Genomic DNA, 27,046 nt, shown 5'->3' with positions numbered 1-27,046 from the left:
TGCTTGTTAAAGCGAAGCTGCACCTTGTTGATGACACCATAAGATGGAGCGAGCCCTGGAATGGGGAGAATGAAAAAGTCAGAACAGGAAGGACACATTTGTAATTGAGGGACAGTAAAAATGGAAGACAGGTAAAAGAATAAAATGACTAAACCCAAGGTGCAAAGTCAAAACAAACAGAATAAAAGTTCCAGAAATTTTGTCATAGGTACCTTTTAGCTTCCACTAGTCAGAAAAAAGTATGGGGCTCAAGCAAGAATGAGTGGAGGCGCATGTCCGCATTTTAAATGATGGCAGAACGCAGGATGAAGCTGTTGTTATAGATGACGTAGCTGCAACCATGAACCCCAATACATTAACAAGAAATAACACATTATTCTACCTTATATATATACTAGTCATTTAGCCCGTTACAATAAAGGGTGCTAGAACAATAGTGCATAAGCATTAGTAGGAACAGTCTAGATTAAATAGCAAGGGACTTTGACCTCATTCTTTTTGTTGGTCGTATTTTTCTTTCTTTCAGCCTTTCTTTTGTTGATGTTTACTTGCTGAGCTGACCGTTCTTTGTGGGCTGCCGCCGTGTATTGTGTGTCTTTAATTTTCTGTGACAGTAATACTGTCTTGTAGGCTACGTCCGCTGGCTTGTACGTCCGTAATATACCTTTAATTTTCTCTGCCGGTAATACAGGCGTGCGCGTCGGTAATATGCCTTTAATCTCCTCTGACAGTACTACTGGCTTGTATGTGGCTGTAATATGCGTCACTGTATTGTGTACCTTTAATTTCCTCTCGCAGTAATACTGGTTTGTATTTCCATAAAACGCCTCTAACTTTCTCTGACAGTAATATAGCGCATCGCACCGTGCCCTGCACATGCGCACTTCACCAGAAGACACCCACACACACAGACACCTGGACGTACACAGGGATTTTATTAAAGAGGATTATATCGCTGGAAAAACTCTGAGATTGCACTTTGACTAGGTGGTGGTAGTGCGTTACTGGCCTACATTGATGAAGATATCGTAAACAGGAATTATGGGTAAATGTTTAACAGTCATCATTATACTGCAATTCATTGAATTTTAATATTATATTAGGATAGTCTGTTTATGTCAGGGGCCTAAATTTAATTTATATGTGTACGGGAGTGCTTGTGGAGATTGTGATTATTTTGCCACTCTACCTGTTAGGCTGGCGGCTTAGAAAGAGGGCTACCATCATGAACTCTTTGTGTATACTGTACTCAGGGTCGGATCTCCTGTGAAACTAATGAAGCTTAAGCTTCAGGGTCCTTAATCCCAGAGAGACCCCAGAAGTCACTTTACTCCACATTGCTTAAAAATGTATTAATTTTTGATGTCTACTAGGGTTTTGTAAAAATTATATATATATGGAAGAGAAGGTCTGTGATACGGTTTGCATATTTGTAGCTGGAGATCCACAAAGGGAGAAAAATGAATCACATATCATAAAGTAGTTTTTATTCCTGAGCTTTCAACCCCTGCCAGGGGTCTTCATCAGAGGATAATGCTTAGACTTACAAGATTCAAAGGCAATATACAGCAAAAAATTACTTTGGGTTTTTATCAGGAAGGTGGCTAAGTCAGTGTGATCAGGAGGGGGGTATTGGTTGTAAAGTTTTATTTATTATGAACATGTTCTTCTTAAGTTTGCATATGCTGGATTTATGTCCAAGTGTCTGTTGATGGCGTTCTCATTTGAGAGCCAAGATTCGAGCAGCTCTCTGGCACATTTAGTACTGGCCTTAAATTTTACTTGTACATTGTCCCAGTTAAACTGTACACCCAATATATAAAATGTAGTGTAATTCTATATAAAATAATAGTTGCAAAAAAATTAAGAGCTTCTTAAAGTATCATGTAGGCTAACCATAAACAAAAAAATCAAATTAAGAATGTTTCATTCTACAGTAAATATATTTCATATAAAGTAATTTATAAATAATTAATAATAATAATAACACTATTATAGTGTCTCGTAGCGGCATGGTGGCGCAGTGGTAGTGCTGCTGCCTTGCAGTTAGGAGACCCGGGTTTGCTTTTCGGGTCCTCCCTGCATGGAGAGCGCTTTGAGTAGTAAGAAAAGCGCTATATAAATGTAAAGAATTTCTTTACTTTTTTTAAAAGAATTTATTAACATTTATGACAGAAATTAAAATTTTTATTAAAACTATTTATCTTAGGCAAGTTGTAATTGAGAAATTAAACCATATTTTGTTGCTTACAGTCATTGTAAAGGACAACATTTTGGTAACTTTTTTTATACAAATAATATTATAAAGTATTAAAATATACTGCATTAATGACATTTTTACTGATGTATAATTAAAATACAATCAGTCAGTCAGTCATTTTCTAACTCGCTTTGTCCTGAGCAGGGTCATGGGGGTCTGCTGGAGCCAATCCCACCTAGCATGGGGCACAAATCAGGGAACAAACCCTGGATGGTGTGCCAGTCAATTGCAGGGCACACACACACAGACCAATTTAGGATCGCCAATTCACCTAACCTCTATGTCTCTGGAGCCGGAGCACCCGGAGGAAATCCAGGCAGACACAGGGAGTCCAAGCAAACTGCACGCATGGAGGATCCGGGACACAAATCAGATTTTAATCAAAATCTGAGACGTAGTGGTCAAATTAAAATATTGTGGTGATCTGTTATGGAACAACCCATTGAAGAAGATAACAGTGGTCACCTAGATCTCATTCCTGGTTGCGAGGGGCCCCCATAATGGTTCAAGCTTCAGGGCCCCACAAATGTTATTCTTCTGTTCAATGGGTGACTTTTTTCAATCATGTGACATAGATTCAGTCTTTTAGAGATATGTGAAATGCAAAAAGAAAAAACAGACATTTTTCTGAAATGTTGCATCTCAGGTGAGTATATTTTTGAGGGTGTGTTGTAGATAGACGTTGTCATAAATAATCAAATACTCCCCTTAACAATCTGAAATTGTAAAACTGTTATTTTGCATTAAACCCCTCCACCCACATCTTGCCCCCACCAGTCTTGGTTCTTCTGTCATGCCCACTGGTTTCTCATTTGTGCACTCCCATCGTGACCTGATGAGTTTGCAGATGTCCTGCCCTATGAACACTGTGTATCAGTAGTCCTTATGTAACTGATGTTCATTGTTGTCTGTTAGGTGTTAAGTAATTGTCATTAATTGTGCCGTTTCAGACAAGATTTTGGTGCTCAGTCATATCAGGGCTGAATTGCTTGCAAAATTAATGTGAACAGTCAAACAAAAAATTGGACATCAGACTTGAGACACATTTACCTGCAGTCTGTCTTAGTCTTAGCCTGTACAGTACGCATAAATGGACTCCGATGCAGCTAGTATGGACTTATCGATTAATTTTTCCAAAGCAATTTTTCTCAAGCAGTGCTCCAGAATTGCGGGTATTAGGATAGAGAGGGGCAGTTATTCCTATGGCCCTTGTAAACGGCACCTATGTTGGCCAGACATCCTAATGTGACGTGGTGGAATTGTGGGCATCAGTGGCTGACTGATATTATAAAAATGTAGTCATTGCAGGTTGGACAATGAGGCCTGACCAGATCATTAGTCTGAATTGTGGAAAGCCTGTTGCTGTGCCCTGGTAGACTGCCTCTGTCTCAGAGAGTGCTGTTGTGCACAGCTGGAATTATAGTAGCCAATGATACGCCTGGGCATCTACGGTGGAGGGGATACAATGATCCATGATGGAATCTCACACAGACCTCTGTGCCCTTTTGTCCAATCAAAACTCCCAAGGTCTGTAAATGCTTCAGGGTCTGCCCATTTATCTTGTTCAAACACTAAGGCCCCTGGAGTCCCCCCATAAGTTTCAGTGAGGTTCTCCTTGCACCCCTACACTTGTTCTGACTTTTCCCCCATCACCACTCCGATCCCAGAATGTGAGGTCAATGAAACAGAACTAGAAGCCTCAGGTCCATACAGCTCTTTAACACCATTTGTCTTCATTTCAGGGCCCTGATGGTCAGCCTGGAGTCAAAGGGGAGCCTGGTGAGCCAGGACAGAAAGGTGATGCAGGATCTCCAGGTCCACAAGGCCTTGCTGGATCTCCTGGACCCGCCGTATGTATAAAAGATTTTATTTGAGTCTTTTTCCAGTGTTGCCACTCACCCCAACTGATTTCAATGTTTTGTTTTTCAGGGCCCAGTTGGTGTGGCTGGACTGAAGGGTGGACGTGGAACTCAAGGTCCTCCTGTAAGTATGACACCTGGCAGCTCTTCTCTGCCCTGCCCACATGGATCCTGGCATGCCAGATTGTTAAAAGCCAAGCCGAGTTTATCTTTCTTACCAATATAAGCGTAGCTCCAGACTATCTGGAGACTTGAAAACTGTCAGTCCCACTGTCACACTTGCCAATTGCCTCCCGAGTAGACTTGGTAGAGGTCAGATGATCTGAGTCCGATCTGAGGCTGAGTTATGGTGGAAGGCCCAAGTGGTCATTATAATTCCTGCCCTTAATCACCCTCCACTACAACTGACTCCCTGTGATATCTGAGGCTGTTTGCGTTGGAAGGAGGTTGTGGCTTTGAAACTTTAGGACCTGAACTTATTTTCACCCTGAAGGTCAGCGCCCTGCCTTGTTTAAGTCCTGCCACGATCCCAGTTGCTGCATGAGATGGTTTGTCCCCTCTTCCTTCTGCTTCTCCTTATTCTGATATTCTTGTATCATTTCCAGGGTGCTACTGGATTTCCTGGCCCTGCTGGAAGAGTTGGTCCCCCTGGCTCCACGGTAGGTTGCCTGACATTCAGCATGGCAGTGTCTCCTGCTTAGCTGCCTTCTGTTTTTGCTGACTGGGGTCACTGATATGTTTCACATGAGCAGCAAGGATCAGCACCATGATCCAGATGGGAGTGAGCTGAAGTGTCTACTCGGCTAGGGAAATGGCAGGCATTTTGAAATCAAGCATTTTGTGTTGTTGAATAAGAATCTTCTGGTTGATGCCTTAGGAATATTCATGCATTGATTAGAGCAAGCTGTCATTTCGAAAATCCCAAATTTCATGGTTCGTTTTTAATGTTTGTGGAACAAAGTTTCGTTATATTAATATTCGGCCATTGTTAAGGTTTTCCAGAGTGAATGTTAACTCCTTACAGAGAAGGTAGCCAGCCAACAGTAATGAGTGTATGTTAAAGTGGTAAGTATTGTGGGGTGTACATATACAACAAAAAAAGGAGAGGAGTCAGGTGAGGTGGCTCGGGCATCTGATCAGGATGCCTCCTGGACGCCTCCCTGGTGAGGTGTTCCTGGCACGTCTACCCGGGAGGAGGCCCCGGGGAAGACCCAGGACACGCTGGAGGAACTATGTCTCTCGGCTGGCCTGGGAACGCCTTGGGATTAACTCGGAAGAGCTAGAAGAAGTGGCTGGGGAGAGGGAAGTCTGGGCATCTCTGCTCAAGCTGCTGCCCCCGCGACCCGACCTCATATAAGCAGAAGAGGATGGATGGATGGACATATACAACAAGGCTAATATTTTAGGCTTTTCAGGATTAACTTGTCCATCAATAAAAAGACCTTTCCTGGACTTTTTCCACATTAAAACACTTGGTGTAGTGGGCAGGAGCTGAAGGATATGGGCTTCTAGCATTTGCTGAGGTTTGTTAATGCTTTATTGTGGATTTCAGAAGTGTGCAATGAAGAATGTACATGTTAAACAAGGCTAATAATTTAGGCATTTCCAAGATTAACTTGTCCACCTATTAAAAATTACCTTTTTTGGATTTTTTTATATAGTATAAAAGACTAACTTGCCATTTGACCACAAACATTTTTGGGATGTGAGAAGAAAGCCAGCCTGCCTGGAGATCGAGGCATATTGACACGGAGAGCATATATTCAGCCTCTAATGACCAAGACCTCTTGTTGAAATTATATTCCTTCCCACTAGGTGGCAGTATCTTGTTTCTTTTGGTCAGTGTATTTAAGAACAGCAGTGGGAGGGCTGCCTGTAACTGGTGCCCTGAGCCCACGTTCAGAATTGAGCTGTAACTTGGCCTGCCTCTATTACAAAGTACTGCTTGACCCAATTCTGGGTTCAAATCCCGGCCTGTTCCTTGTCTACACCAGAGACCTAATAATCTAAGGTCAGGAAGAGCTTGTGTATCTCAGGTGGTGAGCCACGTTGCTATCTAAAGGGGCCTACTATTACTGTACTAAAATAGAAAAACATACTACTGGCACATATGAGTCCTGAAATACCACAAATATGGTTGAACGTTACCTCAAAATCACGCTTATCTTTATGTTCGAGTTCAAAAACAGCACCAGTGGTCTGATTGAACCATCCAAAAAATACAGGCATTCTACGTCACTGCTGTCCACAAGAAAGATCATTTATTCCAACCATGTACTTGTTCTGATTGTCCCTAGAAGTGTTAACATGATGGTAGAACTCTACAAAAAATCAGATTTATGCAGTATTTGTTTTTAGCAAATGATGTGAAGCTCTTAATGTGGATTTATAAAACTACAAATTTTGAACGTTCCATTTCAAAATCTCTTTCTGCTTAACCGCTGTGTGGAGTTCATGCTAAAATGTCCTGGGATTCATTGAGCCTTTATGGTTCTAACAGGGCCCAGTAGGAGAGCCTGGCCCCCAAGGAGACCCTGGTAAAGAGGGACCATCAGGTCTGCGAGGTGACAATGGACCACCTGGGCGTCTTGGAGAGCAAGGCCCAGCAGGTCCCCCTGGCAGCCCAGGAGACAAAGGTGACTCTGGAGAGGATGGTCCAACTGTAAGTATCTGCTTATGATGTCTCTCCTGCAGTCACAGCAATTTAGAATAGCAGCTATCTTACTAATGCTCTCATGTAGGGGACAGAGACCAGTAACACAACAACTTTCTTCCATCACTAGGGTCCAGATGGTCCTCCAGGTCCTGCTGGAACAACTGGACAGAGAGGAATTGTTGGTTTGCCTGGTCAGCGAGGGGAACGTGGAATGCCTGGCCTTCCTGGACCAGCGGTACGTGTAACTTCAGGGCTTGACTTCCAGTGAAAAAGAGGGACGTAGTGTGTGCTTAACTAGTGAGTGTCATGTACTGCAGCTTGCCAGATGGGAGCCATGAGAGTCAGAGAGAGGCTGGACAGAGAAAACCAACATTATGGACAGGACAAGTTCAACTCCAACACTATTGTCTTCCACTTCTATTCATTATTTCTTTGTGTTCTTGCTCTAAAGGGACCACCTGGAAAACAAGGCTCACCTGGAGCATCAGGTGATAAAGGTCCTTCAGGACCAGTGGGACCCCCAGGAGCAAATGGTCCCATCGGAGACCCCGGCCCAGATGTAAGTGACCTTGTCATTACTGAGGTTTTCAGCAGATTGACTCGAATGTCTGTTTTAGGTAGATGAATCTTTTTGGGAAGATGAGGTGGGGCTGCTAGACTTAACAAGCAAACTGACCACAAGTTAGGCAGCTGAGGGCCACAGTGGACATCCATTCAGTTCTTTTAGGGTCAGTGAGAGTCCAGCTTCAGAATGGCTCATGCAAACCTTAGGATTTCACCCCAAGGTCTAGGGAATCATTCACCATTGGCAGCAGCACCCTGCGGTCACAAGTGTGGATTTGCATCTGTTTCATTCTGCTGGTCATCACCCCAGCACTTGTCTCACTCTTTTTGACACTTTGCCACTGTCCTCACCATTTGTGGCCGACAGCTGACCAGACTTCTACTTTGTGTCAAGGAGCTCTCATATTCCTGGACAATAACCAATGTTATGCTGTTTCTTGCAGGGACCCGCAGGACCAGATGGCCCCCCAGGACGTGATGGAAATGCAGGCGAGAGGGTGAGAATAAGAAATTTTCAAAATGCATTTTCAGCAGGGCAGCATGGGTCATGTGGCCCCAGGTGTCTCATACAACTTGTAATAACTTCTTGTATGTCATGTAAAAATGACTTCTGTCTGGTGAAGGGTGCTATATAAAGAACTATATATAGATAATATTTATCCTCATGTTCTTAAGGAGGCTAGAGAGTACAAATATAAACCCCTGACACATATTTTTAGGAAGTCACTGCGCACTGGAGAGATTCCGAAGGACTGGAAAATGGCAAATATCATCCCATTATATAAAAAGGATGACAGGGCAGATACAAGCAACTAAGGGCCAGTAAGCTTAACGTGCATCACAGGAAAATTAATGGAAGGAATTATTAAGGAGAAGATGGAGCAACACCTGGTAAGGACAGGAGTTATTCTGAACAGTCAGTATGGAGTTAGAAGAGGGAGGTCGTGTTTTACTAACATGCTAGAATTGTTTGAGAAGGCAAACAAAAGGATACGACCAGAGTGGAGCAGATGAGATTATTTATCAGGACTATCAGAAAGCATTTGATAAGGTGCCACATGAGAGGGTGGGCATCAAATTAAAAGAAGTGGCAGTTCAGGGTGATGTTTTAAGATGGGTGCAGAATTGGCTCAGACACAGGAAGCAGAGGGTGATGATGGGAGGAACCTCATCAGAACTGGGTGATGTTATGAGTGGTGACCAGCAGGGGGCAGTGTGGGGGCCGCTGCTATTTTTAATATATATCAATGATTTAGATAGGAATATAAGTAACAAGCTGGTTAAGTTTGCAGATGATACCAAGAGAGGTGGATTAGCAGATAATTTGGAATCTGTGATATCATCACAGAAGGACTTGGATAGCATACAGGCTTGGGCAGATTTGTGGACGATGAAATTTAATGTCAGTAAATGTAAAGAATTACACATAGGAAGTGAAAATGTTAGGTTTGAATACACAATGGGGGGTCGGAACATCGAGAGTCCACTTTATGAGAAGTGTTTAGGAGTCGTAGTGAACTCTAAGCTATCAACTGACAGACAGTGTTCAGAAGCCATTAAGAAGGCTAACAGAATGTCAGGTTATATAGCGCCTTGATGTGTGCAGTACAAGTCACAGGAGGTTCTGCTCAAGCTTTATAACACACTGGTGAGGCCTCATCTGGAGTCCTGTGTGCAGTTTGGGTCTCCATAAAGACATAGCAGCACTAGAGAAGGTCCATAGAACAGCGACTAGGCTGATTCAGGGCTACATGGGGTGAGATAGGAGGAAAGATTAAAAGAGCTGAGCCTTTAGTTTAAGCAAAAGAAGATTAAGAGGTGACATGATTGAAGTGTTTAAAATTATGAAGGGAATTACTCCAGTGGATCGAGACTGTGATTTTAAAATGAGTTCATCAAGAACACGGGGACATAGTTGGAAACTTGTGAAGGGGAAATTTCTCAGAAACATTAGGAAGTTTTTCTTTACACGAAGAACGTTAGACACATAGAATACGTGACCAAGTAGTGTGGTGGACAGTAAGACTTTAGGGACTTTCAAAACTCGACTTGATGTTTTTTTGGAAGAAATAAGTGGATAGGACTGGTGAGCTTTGTTGGGCTGAATGGCCTGTTCTCATCTAGAGTGTTCTAATGTTCTAACTATGTAGGAGACCACCTTTTCTTTCTGTTTCTTGGATCACCAATACTTCTGGCAAAGTTCTCTTATAGCGCTCTGTGCAGGGCACTATGCAGTTCTTATTGTGACTGCCTCTCTGAGTGGAGTTTGCACGTTCTCCCATTATCTGTGTCTGTTTTCCTTACCACTTCCCAAAGACATGCAGGTTGATTAACTGACACCTTTAGATTGGCCCTGTGAAGGACTGCCATCGCCTCCAGGGTTGGTTCCCACCCAAAAGACTCCAACCCCTGTTAATGAATCTGAAATTTGTGAATTTCCCCTTGGGATTAATAAAGTATCTATCTATCTATCTATCTATCTATCTATCTATCTATCTATCTATCTATCTATCTATCTATCTATCTATCTATCTATCTATCTATCTATCTAAATGTGTTGGATAATGTAATGATAGACAGTTTGTGTATATTCACGGTACTGACCCTTAGAGTAGGGTTGCACAATATACTGGTACTGAAAACGTACCAAAAAAACAATTTTTAAAACAATGGTAGCAGCATTTCAGGAATTCCAGTACCCGAAGTAAAGAGCAGTTTTGAAACGCCTTGTGCTCAGCTCTTTGTTTTTCCACTCTCTAACACGCCATGGACTCTGAGAGGGACAAACCCTCCCCTACCCCTTTCTGCTCAGTATACCACAGTTTCTTAAACTATGGGTAAGGACCCAAAATGGGTCATGGGTTGTCACTTTTTGGGTCACGCAGGCTCGTAACACCCCATTGTATGCAATGGGTAAGGGGTGCGTACAAATTGTGAAGCTGCCTCTTGATGGGTCGCTGTTGGCAATTTAAGCAATCAACATTATTCAACGATTCGCAGCAATTCTCCAATAAAGGTTTATGAAACACCGCACTAGAGCAATGATTCTTAAACTATGGGCTGTAAATGTTTATGATGGGTCACCACATGATTGTGTAGTAAAATTATAATAGTTCATCCAAGTGTTAATTCTGTGCTGAGTGATATGCCTGCCGCTATTTATCCCACTTTGCATTGCTGAAGTTTGTGAAACAATCCCAATCACACATCACGGAGAGCTTTCAATTCCGTGGCACAAGAATATAAACGTTTTCCTCAACTGCCATCTCACAGCCTATTAAACATTCAGGCTGAGAAGACGGACAGCAAAGGCACATATTAGAAAGGGATAGAGACAGACGAGCTGGTGAAGTGAAGCGACTGTGGCACTGGATTGACAAACATTTTCCAACACAGCGAGAATGAAAGAGTTGCTTTCCAAGATGCGTCTTGTGCTGCTTTCCTGTATTCATATAAACTGCATTTTGTAAAGTAGGAATGCTGTATACGTGCGTAAAAGGCAAACTTTTTTCCGGTTGCTGCAGTTTTGTGATAAATCCCGTGGCTGGCAACATTACCTTTGTAGTGAACAATACAGAGTCCTGTAAAATTCTGATTGGAAATAACTAAGTTGACCGCCACTAATCAATCTAATCAGGCCGACTATACTTCCTTAGAAGGCTGGAGTCCTTCAACATCTGCAATAAGATGCTGCAGATGTTCTATCAGACGGTTGTGGCGAGTGCCCTTTTCTACGCAGTGGTGTGCTGGGAAGGCAGCATAAAGAAGAAGGATGCATCACGCCTGGACAAACTAGTAAGGAAGGCAGGCTCTATTGTAGGCATGGAGCTGGACAGTTTGACATCCGTGGCAGAGTGACGTGCGCTGACCAGACTCCTGTCAATCATGGAGAATCCACTGCATCCACTGAACAGGATCATCTCCAGACAGAGGAGCAGCTTCAGCGACAGACTGCTGTCACCGTCCTGCTCCACTGACAGACTGAGGAGATCGTTCCTTCCCCACACTATGTGACTCTCATATATTTCTATCACTATTTGAATTATAGTGCCTTTTATACCTATCTATCTATCTATCTATCTATCTATCTATCTATCTATCTATCTATCTATCTATCTATCTATCTATCTATCTATCTATCTATCTCACTACTTGTATTATATAGTGCCTTTCATATCTATCTATATCACTACTTGCATTATATAGTGCCTTTCATATCTATCTATCTATCTATCTATCTATCTATCTATCTATCTATCTATCTATCTATCTATCTATCTATCTATCTAGCTATCTATCTATCTATGTTTATTACTTAAACTGTTCAGTGAGGAATGGACATTCTACAGAAAAATGAATAACAAGGCGCTTAGCAAAGTGGATTGGCGTAGAATGCAGCCGAGTCACAGTATGAGAGGACAAAGAGACGCATGAAAGTATAATGCAGCAAAGTGAAGATATAGACACACACACACATTAACACACTTTATTTAATTATTGTTTTATCTGTGTGTGTTTCTCTATTGAGTTTTACAAATGCTGTTTAGTACAAGATGTACTCTGATTGCCGGCTTACAATCAATCCTCTCTTTTAAAGTGTTGCTTTAATATTTGTGGTGTTTTTATGTAATGACAAGATGATCACTGCCAGGTCTGAAGACTGTCACTGTCAACTGTAATCATTGCATTAACGTGGCACAGGGGTAATTCACTGCGACTCCTTAAAGAATTTCTTTCTCAATGTCCTGTGAACATGCTGTCAGAGTCATGCGTGTGCTGACAGTTTTCAAACTGCCTAAAGCTCAGAGGAATCTGATTATCACAGGGCTCTGTATTTTCCACTACACAAGGAGAGAAATGAAGAAGGTCAGAGGATAGTGGATTTTGCCAAAAGGATGGACATGGCTGTGGTGAATACATATTTTAAGAAGAGGGAGGAACATAGGGTGACGTACAAGAGTGAAGGAAGATGCACACAGGTAGATGACATCATATGCAGAAGAGTTGATCTGAAGGAGATTGAAGTCTGCAAAGTGGTGGCAGGGGAAAGTGTAGTTAAGCAGCATAGGATGGTGGTCTGTAGGATGACTTTGGAGATCAAGAAGAGGAAGAGAGTGAGGGCAGAGCCAAGGATCAAATAGTGGAAGTTGAAAAAGGAAGACCGCAAGGGTTAGGATTAGGGAGGAGGTGAGACAAGCACTGGGTCGCAGTGAAGAGTCACCAGCCAGCTGGGAAACTACAGCAGATGTAGTAAGGGCAACAGCAAGAAGGGTGCTTGGCATGACATCTGGACAGAGGAAGGAGGAAAAGGAAACCTGGTGGTGGAATGAGGAAATACAGGAAAGTATACAGAGGAAGAGGATGGCAATGAAGAAGTGGGACAGTCAGAGAGATGCAGAAAGTAGACAACAATACAAGGAGATAAGGCGCAAGGTGAAGAGAGAGGGAGCGAAGGCTAAAGAAAAGGCATATGATGAATTGTATGAGATGTTGGACACTAAGGAGGGAGAAAAGGACCGGTGGGCTACAGAGAGGGGCCGAGCTGGGAAAGATGAGCAGCAGGTTAAGGTGATAAAGGATAAAGATGGAAACGTACTCACAAGCGAGGAGAGTGTGTTGAGCAGTTGAAAGAGGACTTTGAGAGGCTTATGAATGAAGAGAATGAGAGAGAGAAGAGGTTGGATGATATGGAGATAGTGAATCAGGAAGTGCAATGGATTAGCAAGGAGGAAGTAAGGACAGTGATGAAGAGGATGAAGAATGGAAAAGCTGTTGGTCCAGATGACATACCTGTGGAAGCATGGAGGTGTTTAGGAGAGATGGCAGTGGAGTTCTTAACCAGATTGTTTAATGGAATCTTGGAAAGTGAGAGAATGCCTGAGGAGTGGAGAAGAAGTGTACTGGTGCCAATATTTAAGAATAAGGGGGATGTGCAGGACTGCAGTAACTACAGAGGGATAAAATTGATGAGCCACAGCATGAAGTTGTGGGAAAGAGTAGTGGAAGTTAGGTTAAGAAGTGAGGTGATGATTAGTGAGCAGCAGAATGGTTTCATGCCAAGAAAGAGCACCACAGATGCGATGTTTGCCCTGAGGGTGTTGATGGAGAAGTTTAGAGAAGGCCAGAAGAAGTTGCATTGCGTCTTTGTGGACCTGAAGAAAGCAAATGACAGGGTGACTGAGAGGAGCTGTGGTATTGTATGAGGAAGTCGGGAGTGGCAGAGAAGTACGTAAGAGTGGCACAGGATATGTACGAGGGAAGGGTGACTGTGGTGAGGTCTGCGGTAGGAGTGACGGAGGTGGGATTACATTAGGGATCGGCTCTGAGCCCTTTCTTATTTGCAATGGTGATGGACAGGTTGACAGACGAGATTAGACATGAGTCCCCATGGACTATGATGTTTGCTGATGACATTGTGATCTGTAGTGACAGTAGGGAGCAGGTTGAGGAGACCCTGGAGAGGTGGAGATATGAGAGGAGAGGAATGTAGGTCAGTAGGAACAAGTCAGAATACATGTGTGTAAATGAGAGGGAGGTCAGTGGAATGGTGAGGATGAAGGGAGTAGAGTTGGCGAAGGTGGAGGAGTTTAAATACTTGGGATCAACAGTACAATGGGGTTTGTGGAAGAGGAGTGAAGAAGTGCAGGCAGTGTGGAATGGGTGGAGAAGAGTGTCAGGAGTGATTTGTGACAGACGGGTATCAGCAAGAGTGAAAGGGAAGGTCTACAGGACGGTAGTCAGACCAGCAATTTTATATGGGCTGGTGATGGTGGCACTGACCAGAAAGCAGGAGACAGAGCTGGAGGTGGCAGAGTTAAAGATGTTAAGATTTGCATTGGGTGTGACGAGGATGGACAGGATTAGAAATGAGGACATTAGAGGGTCAGCTCAAGTTGGACGGTTGGGAGACAAAGTCAGAGAGGCGAGATTACTTTTGGTTTGGACATGTGCAGAGGAGAGATTATGGGTATATTGGGAGAAGGATGCTAAGGATAGAGCTGCCAAGGAAGAGAAAAAGAGGAAGGCCTAAGAGAAGGTTTATGGATGTGGTGAGAGAGGACATGCAGGTGATGGGTGTGACAGAGCGAGATGTAGAGGACAGAAAGATATGGAAGAAGATGATCCGCTATGGCAACCTCTAACAGGAGCAGCCGAAAGAAGAATGAAGTCCCTTCATGGAGTTTACCATCGATCCTTGCATGCCAAGTGTAGGTGGAGGTCTGTCATGTGTGTTTTTGGGCTTTATAATTTGAAAATGTAGTGAAAACTCCAGCATTGGCAGAAATCATTTTCGTTTAAAATGTTTTCTAAACCACCTCCTCCCTGTCAATGCGCTGTAGACTTTGCAGTGGACAAGCTGCTGTACCCTCCTCTTTCTTCTCTTTGACCCGCTGTGGGCTCTACGGGGGACAACAAATTTCGACACACTGGAGAATTCAAAGGAAAACCGTAGTTTGTAGCAAAGTAGGCAGGAGCATGTCAATGCTGGAGTAACAGGTAGGCTAGAGTGTCTGTGACTGGGTTGGAGTGGGGGAGATGGTAGGGTGGGGTTATGGGTAGTTATCGATTATTTGTTTGAGTGCTGTTTCAGTATCAGTACCTAAGTCTGAAAGCCGGTATCGAAACGGAAGTCAAAATTTTAGTACTGATCCAGTACTACCTTGTATTGGCCTGCACAATTCTTTGATTTTGAGGCCAGGAGCACAAGATTGACTGGTGTCCATCTGGGATTGGGATGTTCAAAGGTCTCATGAGGGCCAGAAGTTGTCCAAATGGACTATCAAAGCATTTCTCAGCTCTATCTCAGCCTTCTGGGCCATCTGATTGGAGAATGGAACCACTTTTATTGACCATAGATATTGTATTTATCATTTTTAAATTGAGGAGCTGTTTGATGGGACAACAATTTGCTGGAAATTGGGGGCCACATGGACTTTATTAAGACAAAGATTTGCTGCTATTTAAAAAAATCACAGGGTGCCAACTTTGCTTTCTCTCAACATTCTGCCTTGACCTGTCTTTAATGTGTATATCGCCTTTCATGATTCTCACAACAATATCAAACCAACTGTGATGTGGCAGCACCAATTATTAATATTTTGTTTTTCATTTTTTTAGGGAGATCGTGGGGATTTGGGACCAGCAGGCCTTCCAGGTACTCCTGGTGCCCCTGGATCCCCAGGTCCCGTCGGACCCACAGGTGAACCTGGCCGTAGAGGTGACCCTGTAAGTACTGTGCTTTGAAATAGTGGGTCATTGTTCTTGTTGGATGTGCTTTGAGGACTAAAGGCTTTGTTTTATATTTTTTCTAGGGTTCTCGGGGACCAATGGGCCCACCCGGTACGGCAGGAAAGCGAGGCCTACTCGTAAGTTCACTTCCCAATTTTTATGATTGTATGTGTTCACAAAGCCCAAGCTGAGGTAGGCCTGATAAACAAAATCAGGTCTAGATATCTGAGCCAGAACAATTGGCCTCAATTCTCTAAAGCAGCCTAGCCCCTAACTCAAACTGCAGGCTTAAGGCCTATGAAGGCCTAGTGGTATGGGGCAGAGGCTTTACAGTCAACAGATACTGACAAAAGGAGAGAGAAGGGAAAAGTGTAGAAACCTCTGGCTCATGAAAATAACACAAAGTTCCTTAAATGTAAAGATTTATTAAGAATTCTGAACACTTCACAAAAGAAATCTGAAAGAGAACAAATCCAATCCAAAATCCCCAAAAAGGTACCTTTAAATAGAAGCTAGAAGTCCTAGGAATCCTACAATAAATGGAAAATCAAAAAACAAACAACAAGAGATCAAAACAATGCCAAAGGAGCCATTTCATGGGCTGGTCCTTCTGAAATGGCACTGGGGGAGGAGCCTAACGCTGCAGCTGTGGACCCCACCAGGTGAGAGACAACACAGGGTCCATAATTTAAAGCACTACAGACCATACGTATTATAAGGGCACACTGAAGGAACCTGAGTATTATTATGGCCAGAAGTAGACAGATTCGAACGAGCCTGGCGCGTGAGTGAGGAGGGCCCCGATGCTGTCTCGAATTTGCGCAAATAAATTGATACCGCAAGCAAACTATGATACTTAGCGTGATGAGAGAAGTCACAAAATCAACCGGAATGTTCAAGCAAATTATAGAAAAAAAACCTGATCTAAATCTGTTAAGTAGTTCTCGCATGAAAAGAGGACAGACACAGACGTTGGATTTTATATATATAGACATGAGAGACATGTTAACTACAAGATTCCCAATTATCTTTTTCACATTTTCTTGCAAGCATATTGACACTGGTCTTATGTAAATTATCCTAAAATAAAAATACACTAAAATAAAAACACACATTAAATATTATGACTTGTATTTAAGTAACTGGGGGTGGCACTGTGGTGTAGTGGCAGTGCCACTATCTCATAACAAGGAGGGCAAGGTTCACAACCTGAGTGCACCCTGCATGGAGTTTGCATGTTCTCCCCAAGACGGCGTGGGTTTCCTCCCACAGTCCAAAGACATGCAGGTTAAGTGGTTATGAAATGTGTGGTTTGTCCAAAAACACACGATGTACCTCTGACTCCATAGGCCCAAAGACTGTGGTCAGAATTTCGCTGTGGGCTTGGGCCACTCAGACCACTCCTGCTTGGTGATTGCTTTTCACCTATTTCAGATCTAAAGGTTCTCAGATGATACTTAGTTATTATGAAAAAACTGGCCCTACAATTTTGTGTGAAAATAGGGACTGGCATCCACCTGTACCCCCTTGGTCTTGTTGAATTGATTTGAAAGTAACACCTCAAAATGGCTTTTTTGTGTGGGTGAGAAGGTATACCATTGCCACAGTCAGCCTATGTAATACAGGCCAACTGTAGAAGGGCATGTGGTCAGCTTGTTTAGAATTAGGTGGTCTAGGGTAACCCTACATTTGAGGAGAGAGCAGCACCATACCAGTGCCACCCTCCTGGCACCCTGAGGACCAGCTAAGAATAGATCTGGAAGAGGAAGAGGGCACACTAGATGGCATCCCGTTTGAAGAAGTGCAAGCCAATGGGGAGGCCTATGGCCTAAGCAGCTCAGGACTTGATGGACTTCCTCCTGACCATGTCTCATGTGGACCACACACTGATCATAATGAGAACTCGCAGCTCAACTCCCTTCAGACATTAAACCACTTTATGTCCCAGGAAAGCCAACAAACTGTTTGAAGACCTGGTCAGGAGTCCACTTTCATTATACTTACCTCCTTATTTCCACAACAGGGTCCTCAAGGTCCTAGGGGTGACAAAGGAGACCATGGTGAACAAGGAGAAAGGGGCCAGAAGGGCCACCGAGGGTACACTGGACTGCAAGGCCTCCCCGGCCCTCCCGTAAGTAGCAGTATCAGCCACTCGTATTCTCGGCTTCTTGACCAGCTCAGCACTAAACTCTTCCATTTCCATGTGTAGGGTAGCACTGGTCAGCAAGGTGCTCCTGGAATCACTGGACCGTATGGGCCAAGGGTAAGTTCTTAGTTTGCATTTTCAGTCTAAGAGTCTCATTTTTTCATTCTTAAAAACCTTCTTTGATGCAATTTGTTTCAGGGTCCACCAGGTCCAGTTGGCCCACCTGGCAAGGAAGGACATATTGGAAATCCTGGGCCAATGGGGCCTCCAGGCACACGGGGAATAAGTGGAGATGTAGGCCCAGAGGTAAGTGGCATCGAAAGTAGAGGCTAGCAGTTGTGCTGAGGAATTGTAAATCCCCCTATAAGACACAGGGTCACATGCAGATCTGATGGTGAATCTGCTCTCATTCTCAGGGTCCACCAGGTGAAGAAGGACCACCCGGGCCTCCAGGTCCCCCCGGCCCACCTACTGCTGCTTTGGACGACTTTCTGGGACCTCAAGACTATGATGTTGGGCCTCCACCACCCCCAGAGTTCAGTGAGGATGAGGCACTTCCCAACAGCAATAAATCCGAGCCCCTAAAGGCTGACCCTGGAGTACATGCCACCCTTAAGGCCCTGAGCAGCCAGATTGACACCATGCGCAGCCCCGACGGGACCAAGAAGAACCCGGCGAGAACTTGCGATGACCTAAAGCAGTGCTATCCTTTGAAGAAGAGCGGTAAGGGCAGCGTCCTGCTCATAGTGACCTAGTGGCACCAAATGTCTTGTGGTATCTTCTTGGTGGTCCTGACTAATGGATATCGAGGTTCAGGATGAGTTGTGATCAATGATCAAAAGATAGCAGAACTGAGGTCCATTTTGTATTGTCATCTCTCCACTCACAAGATTGACCCTGGTCACTCCATCTCTCCTGATGACCACTAGGCCACATTCTTAGGTCTGCCACCTCATTCCTTTACATGGTCTTGTCTTGATCAGCTCAATCATGGTGTGTGCTATCTTATGCTCGAGGAGAGGAGATGACAGCAGTGTTTAAAATCTGCATCAGTGAGTTTTATATGTCCACCTCTCATGCATGTGGACTCCACTTATGAGCCACAAGTACCCAGTTTGTAAAATGCAGGGTTGTGTTTGATGAGCCTATAAGTGACACCTCTTCAAAAGGCTAGGGTGACAGAAGAATAAAGCTAAACCACATGATCCATTACCTGACCATCCAGGCCACTTGCCGCCATTGTATCACTGCAGTGCTGTAAATTAAAATTTTAGGCTTGAAGGACCACCTGCCACATTCCAAATTTCCACTGAGGTTTTATCTTTCACTTTTAAGCATTTCCACCACCACTTTAGTCAGGCTGGCTGCATTGCTTATCCTCTTCATCTTTTTTCCGTGCATTTGCAGCCTCCTCTTTCGAAAATGCACAGCTCAGTCCTTAAGGAACCTCATCATCCTGTTTATTCTCCTCATTCCCCATTTTCTCCATGTGTTCCTCCCAGATATCCTTAATTCTAGTATATTAGTTCAGACTTGCCCTTCAAAATGTTTGATCAATTCACACCTGCTACAATCCTGTCTTTCTTTGGCTGCCTTATTCATGATCTTAAACACACTGCTCTTTCCTTCCTCCTTTTGCAGGTCACATGTCCAAACTTCCATCTCTTAGCCTCCCAATTTTTTTTCTAGTGTTTCTCTTCACTTCCTTATAGATGGCCTGTCACCTTCTGCCACTTTGTATCATATATCTGCTTTTTCTCATATGGCATCTCTACCTCAATATTCCACCACCATATTTCTTTGGGTAACAGTGGTCCCTTTGCCCAACTACAGCCAGCTGTTCTCAGACCTTCTTCATCACTGGCCTTTCACACCTCATGCTTCTTCATTTGCTTTTAGAACATTAGAACAATTGTAATGAGAATAGGCCATTAGGCCCAGCAAAGCCATCCATCGTATTCATCAAGATTGTCCAAAATAACCTCAAGTCAAGATTTGAAGGTCCCTAAAGTCCACCACACTACTTGGTAATGTACAGTATTCCTTGTGCCTGTAGCTCTGTGCATGAAGAAAAAAGGTCTAACATTTGTGCACAATCTGCTTTTACTATCCAACATCTCAGCAGAATTCCCCCTCACTCCCTCATCCTTCTGCCTCCAGACCGTCAGCCAGATCCCTAAACGTTATATCAGAATGACCATTGAATTACAATCTGCTTGAGCTTGTTCATCCCACATGGCCCCCATTGAAGAAGGGGCTGAATGTGACTTAGCTTGATGGTTTAATGTCTCCATGTCTTCCTCTATCCACACAGGAGAGTATTGGATTGATCCCAACCAGGGCTGTGCAGAGGACGCCGTCAAAGTCTACTGCAACATGGACACCGGCGAGACATGCATTTCGGCAAACCCTTCCAGCATCCCACGCAAGACCTGGTGGAGTGCTAAAGCTGCAGATGCCAAGCCAATATGGTTTGCGGCCAACATGAATGGTGGCTCTCAGGTAAGAGTTGGCTTCAGGATGTGAGGCAGTCTATGATTCAGTCTGCAGCTTCCATCTAACTCAGTTTTCTTGTCTTCTTCAAATGGAAGTTCCGCTATGGCAGCGCTGACCAGTCCTCTAACACCATCACCGTCCAAATGACCTTCCTGCGCCTGCTGTCCAAGGAGGCCTCTCAGAACATCACATACCACTGCAAAAACAGCGTGGGCTGCCTGGACGACAAAACAGGGACACTCAAGAAGGCTGTGGTCCTGAAGGCAGCCAATGACTTGGAGCTGAAGGCTGAAGGAAACAGCCGCTTCCGGTACACGGTCCTGGAGGACAGCTGCTCTGTAAGTACAAACATACGGGGGGTGTAGAGTAAGGGTCTCAAACGCCATTGGGATACTCGTCATAGATGTGAGGAATTTATTTGTTTGTGTATTTTTTTATTAACTGATTTATTTAATTATCACTCCATTTTTCATGAGTGTATTCACTGATTTATTTTATTTAATCATTTAATGTATTTGGGGAGGAATTGCTACTGCAAGCAGAGGAGTTTAAGTATCTTAGTGTCTTGTTTACGAGTGAGGGAAGAAGGGAGTGAAAGCTCAGCAAGTGAATCAGAGTCGTGTCGGCCGTCAAGTGGACGTTGTACTAGTCAGTTGTGGTGGAGTGCACTGAGCCGAAAGGCAAAGATCTCGATTTCCTGGTTCGATCTACGTTCCTGCCCTTGCCAATGGCCGCAAGCTTTGAGTAGTGACCAACTAGTGATTACAGATACAAGAGGTGGAAATTAGCTTCTTCTGTAAGGTGTCTAGGCTCAAATTTTAAGACTGGGTGAGGAGAACAAACATTTGGGAGGTACTCAAAGTCGAGCTGCTGCTCCTCCACATCAAAAGGGGCCCACATGAGGTGGTTCATGAAGATGGTTAGGATGTCATCAAGATGCATCCCTGCACAGAGGTTTCAGACATGTCCAACCAGGACGAGCCCTCAGGGCAGATCTAAGACCACTAGATAAAGGGCCTGGAAATGCCTCGCTATCCCCCTGAGGAGTTATTGGAGGAGATGGTGGTGGTGTGGATATCTTTGCTTACACTGCTGCCCCTTGTGAAATAAACGACTGGACACACAACAAAGGTTTGGGCAGCCACCCATATAGTTTCCCTGGCTGCAAAAGGCTTTTAGTTGAGTACAACGTGTACAGGTTCGAGTCCAAAGTAGAACTGATTAGATATGAAGGATGGCGGGTTTTTATAGTCTGTTCCCAGGAAGTGACGTCCTCAGGGCCGGGACAAAAAGTGACGTCCTCGGGGCAGGGACAGGTAGGATTTCTCGTATTTGGTCTGCTGAGAGAAAATAGAGAGGTTTAGTGCAACCTGCCGCCCCTAGGCCTGGTGTGGGATTGGCATTTTCTGGTCCCTTCAGTTGGCTCCCAAGTGCACGTGTGTGACACCCTGTGACCCAAATCAGATAAGCGGTAGAAAATAGACAGATGGAATTTGTTTATTTTGATCCTTCTCATTAATGTTGTTATACATACAGTTTCTTTTATAGTTTTTTTTGTGTGTGTGTGTGTCTAAGTTTTCATTACTTGTCATTTAGCTAAACAAAATGAACACTCTTCAGAATTGCTATGATTTGCTTTCATTTTAAATTCTATTTTTATGGTACTTCACCTTATTTTTAATTCTCTGGTCTCTACCTGCTGTGTTTTAAGGCACACAATCCAGTTCTTATATTTAGTTTTATGATTAACGGTGTGAAAGATAGAGGCACTGTCGACCCCTTGAACCCTCAGATCAGACGTCAGACACCAGATAAAAATCCAATTATTATTTATTTTATAATAATACTGTGCACTAAGCACCCTTCTCTCCACAATACTCATAAATAATCAATAACCAATACAATAAACCAATCCTCCTCTCCCAGACGCGTTGCCACCCTTCCACCCAGCTCAGCTCAGCTCACTGGAAAATATACTTGTCTGTGTCTCCCTGCAGCGTCCCCTGGTGGACCAGACGTTATCCAGCAGGGCTGTGTATTAAAACTCCATAGTCCATGATGCCCTGCTGGAATTTGGGGCATCTCCAAGTTGCAAGGAGGGCTCCATCTAGCGGCCTGGGGTTATTGGCCGGGATAAATGGCCGGCCATATCCCACAACGGTGTTTAGAAGGTAAATTATCTCTGCCTATTTAAAAAAAAAAAAAAAAAAAGTCATCCTTTCCCATGATTCCATTTGGTGTCACTTTTGCTCCTGCGAGTTTTCAGACATTCAGGCCAAGTGCTGTTTAAAAGTGCATTTTAAGATCTAATATTTTGAATATGCGGCAGCACTGTGCTAACTGCCCACAGATCCAGAATTCTGGCTTTGAATCCTGTGCCTATTTGGTGTCCATGTGGAGTTTGCGAATCCTGGAAAGAAGTGCACAGGAAAAAAGCGCACAATCATATAAGCGCACGGGAAATAACCGCACACGGAAAAATGCACACACAGAAAAAAACACACACAGGAAAAACTGCACGTGGAAGAATACGCATACGGTAAAGTGCGCACGTGGGAAAAGGCACACGGCGGCAACATATAACTATTACAAATATAAAATATACTCCACCTATACTGCTAGACATTTTTTATTATAATAAAACAATGACTGGTTTGCTCTTGTACAATGTCTCCATTCTTCGTTTTCATTAAGGAATGGCACTTTGTTGATTGATTCTCACAGCACCTCCAAGTATTTATTCCATTTGTTGTGCGTAAACGCAGATATTCAAATCCCTTGTAACTGAGAATTTGCTTGCCTTTCTGACTGGTTGAAAACTCCATCTCGCTTATTCAAAAAAAAAAATGTTGACTTGCCTTGCTCGAAAGTTAGGGAAGATTAAAGAAAACTCTAACTGTATGGCCTATTTATAGGACGACCTTTACTTACTTGCCATAATCAAAACTATAAAACCCTAATTTGCCTACCTGTGGAATAAGAAGGTATAATATAAATTGTGAAAACTATTGTAAAGAATAATAATTTCCTAGAAATGGTCATTTAGGCACAACAATAACAGTAATAAAAGGATTAATGACTATTTTATTTTATGGACCATCCAACAGCCCACTACCCCAATTAGCACAAATTAAAACATACAAGCTTATAAATACGTTTAGTGAACAATTATACAATTTCGTTTATTCCGATGTATAATATAAAATTTTTTCTTCTTTGCATATACGCCTTTGCCGTGTGCGCATTTTTCCGTGTGCGGTTATTTCCCGTGCGCTTATATGACTGCACTTTTTTCTCTGCAGATATTTCCTGTGCGCTTCTTTCCGGTCACTGGAGTTTGCACCTTCTTCCCTTATCTTTGGGTAGTCGGTTTTCTTGCCACATCCCAAAAGACATCGCCGTTGGCTTATCTGCGATTCCAGATCTGGCCCATGTGTGTGTCTGTACGCAGCTTTTGACTAAAAGGTGCAGAGTTTTTCTGTGTACCTCCTACTTGTGTTGAGGGCTTCGCTGCCCACGTATTTGACTTCAGTTTTTTTTTTTTCTATTGCCATTTTCTACCCCTTTCTTTACAAAAATATTCCTGCCTTGTCCATTGTGGGTTTAGAAAATGTAAGAATGGACTGAACACAAGGAGCAACATGGAGGCTAAAGCCCAGCCAGCACCTACAGTATTCGAAGTGCCCAGACTAACATCGTCCCTCAATGCTTCCCTTTGCAGAAAGCCAGTGCCACCTTGGGCAAGACGGTCATCGAATACCGGACCCAGAAGACAGCGCGCCTGCCTATTATGGACATCGCTCCTGTGGACATCGGTGGGTCGGAGCAGGAGTTCGGCCTGGACGTGGGGCCCGTTTGCTTCTTATAAAAAGGCAGGACGGACACTGAAGGGGAGGACCAGAGACTTGAGAAGTGACGGCGGAGCGCGCCAGCGCTGTACATAGGGCAGCCGGGGACCTTGCCCCTTCCTGGCCGCAGCAGATATTTATTGTGCCTTTTGAACCTTCTCACCGCTGCGGAGAGCTCACCTTCAAGGGCGGAAGACCCCTGAGCTGCCGACTGCTATCCTTTTGTTTTAGATTTTTTTTTTTTATTTTTATTTTGTTTTTTTGGATTTTATTTTTTGTTCTTTAAATTGGTGCTATCAGGAAATCCTCATCCATTTCCAATGTGTCGTAGATTTAATTGTTCCTTGTTTTAGGAAATCAGGAATTGTTTCTGAGGTCATGCGATTGCATGCAAAAATAAAAAAAGATGAAAAAAACTGTATTAAAATCTAATCATAAAGAAAAGCGATAAATTGTATATTTATGTATAAAACCTGCGGCTGCTTACTTTTTCTTTCCCCACTTTCATTCCGCCAAGAAAAGTAGAAAACAAAAACGACCTGGGCAGCCTACCCAAGCTAGTCCTCCTGATTGGAGTCGTTTTCTACTTCAGTCAGAGTTGTTTACCGTATAAATATTTTTTTCCGTTTTATTTTTTTGTCACTGTGTTGGTGACATCTGTGTCACCTCTTTACCCTTTTTACTTAATATTGGAATCCTCCAAAAATTCGATGTTGAGATTTTGATGAACCTCAATGTTTTAGACTCCTTTAGAGTCTGAAAATACCATTTTTAGAATTATGTCTGTGCCTGTGTGTAAAATCACGATGATAACTTGAGTACACTTTCAATTGTATGCAAAATTTGGTTGACCTAAGTATTGGGTACAAAACGTACATTTCTATTATTTTTTGGGCTATTTCCGCTAACCGAAGTGGTACTTTACCTTTTATTCATGCAGCTGCAGAGTCTGATTTATGCAACTTTACTTTTATAATAATTGTTCAATATCTTATTAATTTGATTTGATTTGTTGTGGATGGTGCTTTAACGTATATAATACAAAAATATAATCATTGTCTTGTGGTTTGCTACTCAAATATCCATCCCCATATCCGAGTATACGGGATATTTTTTATTGTGGATGCCACTGATTTGTATTTCGTAATTGTGGGCACAGCCATTTATGTTTTAGTAGCAAAACCCTGATTCCGGTCGTGTGATGTGACGTGGTACTTGACGCCGTCTTCAATGGGCGAATATCAAAGAAAGTTTCATAGCAGGTTCGGTGCCCCAGTTTTAACCAAATGATTAAAAAAATAAGATGAAAAACTTCAAAACACCTTTTCTTTAGCACGGTTAGCTATAAGAAATCCAACATAACAAAGGTGTAAACGTTTGCTCAGATTTTTGATTTTGATTCTCGTTTCGTGTGTTATGGCAGATTTTTTGTTTATCGCTCAATTTTTTTTTCAGTAGTGATCCCTCCTCGATCGCGGGGGTTGCGTTCCAGAACCCCCAGAAAATTGTGTCTGTGATGGACATGCAACACAGTCGCTGTACGCCGAAGGACACAACGGGGACCATATATATGTTTATATGGTTATTTTTATATTGTCACGCTTGGGTCACAGATTTGCACAGAAACACAGGAGGTTGTAGAGAGACAGGAACGTTATTCAAACACTGCAAACAAACATTTGTCTCTTTTTCAAAAGTTTAAACTGTGCTCCGTGACAAGACAGAGATGACAGTTCCGTCTCACAATTAAAAGAATCCAAACATATCTTCCTCTTCAAAGGAGTCAGGAGCAGAGAATGTCAGAGAAAGAGAAAAGCAAACAATCAAAAACCGATAGGTGCTGTTCGGGCTTTTAAGTATGTGAAGCACCGTGCGGGAAGCACATCGCTTGACAAAGCAGCCGCAAGGTAGGAAGCAATGTGAAGGTAGTCTTTCAAGGTGTTTTGAGGAGCGTCCGTATCCACTAGGGGTGCGAATAGCCCCCCTGCTCACAATATATTTGAGGAGTTTTATTTAATACATAATACGTGCTCTGATTGGGTAGCTTCTCAGCCATCTGCCAATAGTGTCCCTTGTATGAAATCAACTGGGCAAACCAACTGAGGAAGCAAGTACCAGAAATTAAAAGACCCATTGTCCACTGAAACCCACGAACCAGCGAAATGTATATTTAAATATGCTTACATATAAAATCCGCAATAGAGTGAAGCCGGAAAAGTCGAAGCGCGATATAGTGAGGGATTACTGTATCTAAATCTTTTGCTCGCTCCTGACAACAACTCCACTTTCTCACACTTTTCAAACATGTTTGCTGTCTCCCAGTTTTTATTCTTCATGTATTTCTTCCATACCCACCATCGGTGCTTCAGCTCTCACACACGTTCATAAAAGTCGACACAACGGAAAAACATTTTCTGGTGGATACATGACGTTATTAGTGCAGCTGCACTGGAAAAGCTCTGTTAGACCCTGAAATGGGGCCGCAACATGGAATTTATTTTTCCCTTCTCACCTGTACATATACCTGACCCTGATACTAACACTCCGTATAAACCAGAATGTGGCACACCACAACATCGAAATTTTAAATGACCGAAGTTGTGTGGCCAAAAGGCATTGTTCCTCCCTATTTATGCTCATCGGGATCTTTTTACTGAGAAATGTTTGGGTCCAAAAACACCATAAATTGTTGCCAAACCCTTAGAAAGTTGTCTTCCTTTCTTTCCAACCCCCACAAAGGCTCTTTTTAGGTAGCTTCACAATTGCAAAAATCACATGCGAAAGGAATTTCAGTATTAATTTCGCAAAACCTGTATGTGAAATGAAGTTTGACTCACTCACGATTAATGTGGACTTGTGATAAGCGAAAACGATTTGTGTGAAATGGAATTTGCAGAAGTCGGTCTTGTTCATTGCGAGAGGTGGATGTCTGAGATGTGGATCCATTGGCGGTGCTGTTATTTAGCCATTTTCTTTTATCTATTCGAG

At 43.1% G+C, this 27,046-nt stretch overlaps 1 protein-coding gene across 1 annotated transcript in view; it reads left to right on the top strand.

Annotated features, from left to right (window-relative positions):
* Positions 1-24,530, top strand: part of col5a2a (collagen, type V, alpha 2a) — a 157,770-nt gene extending 133,240 nt beyond the window's left edge. The window contains exons 39-54 of the mRNA XM_028806192.2: positions 4,003-4,110; positions 4,190-4,243; positions 4,725-4,778; positions 6,620-6,781; positions 6,903-7,010; positions 7,227-7,334; positions 7,783-7,836; positions 15,458-15,565; positions 15,652-15,705; positions 17,592-17,699; positions 17,778-17,831; positions 17,913-18,020; positions 18,131-18,437; positions 20,029-20,216; positions 20,306-20,548; positions 23,932-24,530. Coding sequence (XP_028662025.2) covers positions 4,003-4,110; positions 4,190-4,243; positions 4,725-4,778; positions 6,620-6,781; positions 6,903-7,010; positions 7,227-7,334; positions 7,783-7,836; positions 15,458-15,565; positions 15,652-15,705; positions 17,592-17,699; positions 17,778-17,831; positions 17,913-18,020; positions 18,131-18,437; positions 20,029-20,216; positions 20,306-20,548; positions 23,932-24,078 — 1,965 coding nt within the window. The 3' untranslated portion in view covers positions 24,079-24,530. The remainder of the gene's footprint in view (positions 1-4,002; positions 4,111-4,189; positions 4,244-4,724; positions 4,779-6,619; positions 6,782-6,902; positions 7,011-7,226; positions 7,335-7,782; positions 7,837-15,457; positions 15,566-15,651; positions 15,706-17,591; positions 17,700-17,777; positions 17,832-17,912; positions 18,021-18,130; positions 18,438-20,028; positions 20,217-20,305; positions 20,549-23,931) is intronic.
* Positions 24,531-27,046: the final 2,516 nt, after the last annotated feature.

This window comes from Erpetoichthys calabaricus, chromosome 8, assembly GCF_900747795.2.
Source record: "Erpetoichthys calabaricus chromosome 8, fErpCal1.3, whole genome shotgun sequence".
Lineage (NCBI taxonomy): Eukaryota > Metazoa > Chordata > Cladistia > Polypteriformes > Polypteridae > Erpetoichthys > Erpetoichthys calabaricus.
This window is presented reverse-complemented; position numbering and strand designations above follow the sequence as displayed.